Source organism: Cornus florida, unplaced genomic scaffold (genome assembly GCF_030987335.1).
Source record: "Cornus florida cultivar Cherokee Brave unplaced genomic scaffold, ASM3098733v1 CherokeeBrave_3.0.0_Hap2_Chr02, whole genome shotgun sequence".
Lineage (NCBI taxonomy): Eukaryota > Viridiplantae > Streptophyta > Magnoliopsida > Cornales > Cornaceae > Cornus > Cornus florida.
Window position 1 is genome coordinate 111,535,060 of NW_026775572.1, and position 3,252 is coordinate 111,538,311.

General features: G+C 36.5%; 1 protein-coding gene across 1 annotated transcript; it reads right to left on the reverse strand.

Moving 5' to 3' along the window:
- Nucleotides 1-2,156: 2,156 nt before the first annotated feature.
- LOC132296615 (uncharacterized) lies at nucleotides 2,157-2,894 on the reverse strand. Its single transcript, XM_059794800.1, has one exon. It carries the CDS (start codon nucleotides 2,892-2,894, stop codon nucleotides 2,157-2,159), a length of 738 nt encoding a protein of 245 aa, XP_059650783.1.
- Nucleotides 2,895-3,252: the final 358 nt, after the last annotated feature.

A 3,252-nucleotide genomic window follows, 5' to 3' on the forward strand; every position in this document is an offset into this window, starting at 1 on the left:
CCATGCAATCGACGCTCCCGTTGTTGTCTTTTCCCAGCCCCTAGCGGGAAGACTACATTTGAAGTACATGCAAATCAATTAAAGAAAATATAACACCAAAATATTGTACAAGTGGAGATGGTTAAATGAAAAAACTCAAAAATAAGGGACATATGAGCAAACAACTTTTTTATTAGGCGCTAGTAACCAAAAGCAAGACTCTAAACAAAATAAATAAATAAATGGGGTAACACTAGTCAACCAAGATTATTGCAAAATCCTTTTTATTACTGTTTCTTTATTTTTTTACTTTTTTAATTGATTGGACTATTTGGACCACCAAAAATCAGAAGGAGGCCCAAAAATCTATTTGAAACAATTTTTCCTAGAAATACATACTTCCCTTTGAAAATTCAATAAAAAAGAAATTCAAACAATTTGCATGAAACCAAGTCCATTGGAAGCTTAAACACACAATTTTTCTTCTATCAATTTAAATCAATAAATTTTCTTACCGATTAAATCAGGTTTGAAGGAAAAGATAGGAAAAATTCTACTTACAAAACAAGGATCACAGCATGTTAAGATTAACTTCAAAAATCCATACTAATTTCAAAATCCAATCAATTTGAGCCAAAACAAAAACCTGTAAACTCATTAATAATAACTGATATCACATAATTTGAAGTGATTATTGTCAATTATGCTCGTGAGTTTGAAACGTATTCGTTCAAGTGATCTTTTATAGGTTTTGGACATTTAATAGAGAAACAAACAAGTCTTTTTCTTTGTCATTGCATAAAAAAGAACAAGTGATAAATACCAAAAAGTGCCATACATACCTCATCGGTTCGCAACACAACAAATTTGTCTCTGCTGGTTATATGTGACAACACCTCACTTCAGGGACGGATATAAGTCCAAAATCCTTAATAAAGTAGTCCCCAAAGGCTCTAGACATTTCTAATCTGGGGCATTCCTCATTCGGCAGCTAAATTTTGTGCACCACAGGCTTGTCGTTTAAACTGAGCACTCTCCCTTTGTACTGATTTATCCATTCAGCCTCATCTGTCAAACAGTGTTGATAATGTAAACACAATGTTCATATAATTTTTGAGACACAGAGAAAGTAGGAAGAGAGAGACTCACGAGGTAAATTGTGGTTGAAATAACAATAAGTTGAACAGGCACCAAGCTGCCATCTCCGGTTGTGATAGCCAATACAGCATAAGAATCACTCACATTTGCTATAAATATATGTTCACCCAAAATATTTCAATTTAGGATAATAGGAAGATCAGCTCTAGTACAAATTTTGGGGAAAAATAGATCTGCAACAATTCTCCATTAAAAAAAATATAAAAAAAGATAAACACTAGAATTAAACTTCAAAAAGCTATTTATATTAATTGACGCTCTCTGGCACGCATACAATAAATTAGACACCTGAGAATAGTTTATGCGAATAAGTATATTGCACGCTCTGGCATTGTGAGGAAACAAGTCATAATGACTTTAATATGATGTTATTTTCCTAGCCTTCCGTAAGCATGTAACATGTAAGCCCGTCCATTGTCACATAATCCCATAACCTCCTTGCTTTCACGACCCTCCAGCTGCCAGAAAACTCACACACCTATGATTTTTAAATAACACTCCACATGAGACTCATACGAGGACCCAGGAAAATAATTTCAATACCAAAATAAACCACCAAAGGAATAATACAAATTCAACTTAGAATAAGTTACATCATACTTAGAAATGTTTTCTAAATAAGTTAGAAATACTATCACAACATAGTTATACTAATACAGTAGCGGAGCTCCAAGGAATTAATAGTAATTACAAAATAATTCCATATTTAAGGCCTTAACACCTTACAAAATAACTCCACTAGAATTAGCAACTATATAACTATTCTATCCAGGTATAGGAGCCTTGCACTTTCGACGATTATGACCATTCTCGCCGCATCGCGAACAGTGTAACGACCTTACATTTTGAAATTGTGATTTGATTCATTTAATAAGAGGTCGTCCAGGGGGACGTGTTACCGCAGGAGGCCTAAGATGGGAAGCACCTTCACCGTCAGCAGCAGCAGTAGCAACAACAACAGCTAGATTCGGCAAATCATGCATGGGGACAGAAGACATGAGATGTTCGCATAGTTTTTGTTATGTTTCAACCTTAAACCATGGATCAACCATCTCATAAATATTTAAAGATAATTCATGGATGGCATAGCATGCATACGAACAAGGAATCCCACTCATGGTCCACTTCAAACAACTACAAGAATTTTCATTGCCAAATCCAACCCTGAATGGTTTTCTGTCTTGATCATATATTGTACACTCAGTAGGCGAAACACGCATCGACTGAAAACCAAGTGCTAACTCTTGCTCTTTTTGGATTTTCTCCTCAATACGATCCCCAACCGGGATAGTCCACTTTTGAACGTCCAAACTCTTTTGGTATAAAAATTTGCTGAGTCTTTGCATGTGTGTATCCATCAACCTTGTGATTGAAAAAACCCTCTCCTTTTTCACCCATGCATTGAAGGACTCTGCTTGATTGGTGTATAATTTATCCCAACGCTTGGAAGTAAACATATCATTTGACCAATGTTCAGGTGAATTCGCCAAAACCCAATCGCACAACTCCCCTCGAAATACCCGCATGGCAGCTAATGCATTCTCATACTCATCTACAGTTCGAGCATATGCAATTTTATCGAGTAATTTTTTCGCATGCTCTTTACCTAAAGCCTTCAATCCTAAACTTTGTCTCCTAAGAATGGATGTAGAAAAATTTGCCGTTAGGTGACGAAGACACCATGAGTGGTATTGGGAGCCAAAAATATCTATAATACAACTTATTAGGCTCGGATGCCTGTCAGTTAAGATTGTCATAATGCGACCATCTAGAATCTCTCTCACCTTGCTCAAGAATCAATGCCAATCATCATCATTCTCAGAAGAAACAACAACATACGCCAAAGGCCACAAGCCATCATTCGCATCAAACCCCGTTGCACCAAGCATTGTTCCTTTATAATTGCCACTCAAGTGGCAAGCATCGATTGCTAACATGGGCCTGCAATAGTTGATGAAACCTTGTATGGAGCACCCATAAGCTACAAACACTCGCTTAAATCTCCTATCATCCGTGCACTCCCACGATGTAATTGTCTCGGGAATATATTCTGCTATTCGTTCACACAACCATGGGACTAAAATATAGCTATCCTTGGGATTTCCCTCAATGATA

Coding starts and splice junctions, on each gene's coding strand:
- LOC132296615 (XM_059794800.1), bottom strand. CDS start 2,894: ATGACAATCTTAACTGACAGGCATCCGAGCCTAATAAGTTGTATTATA.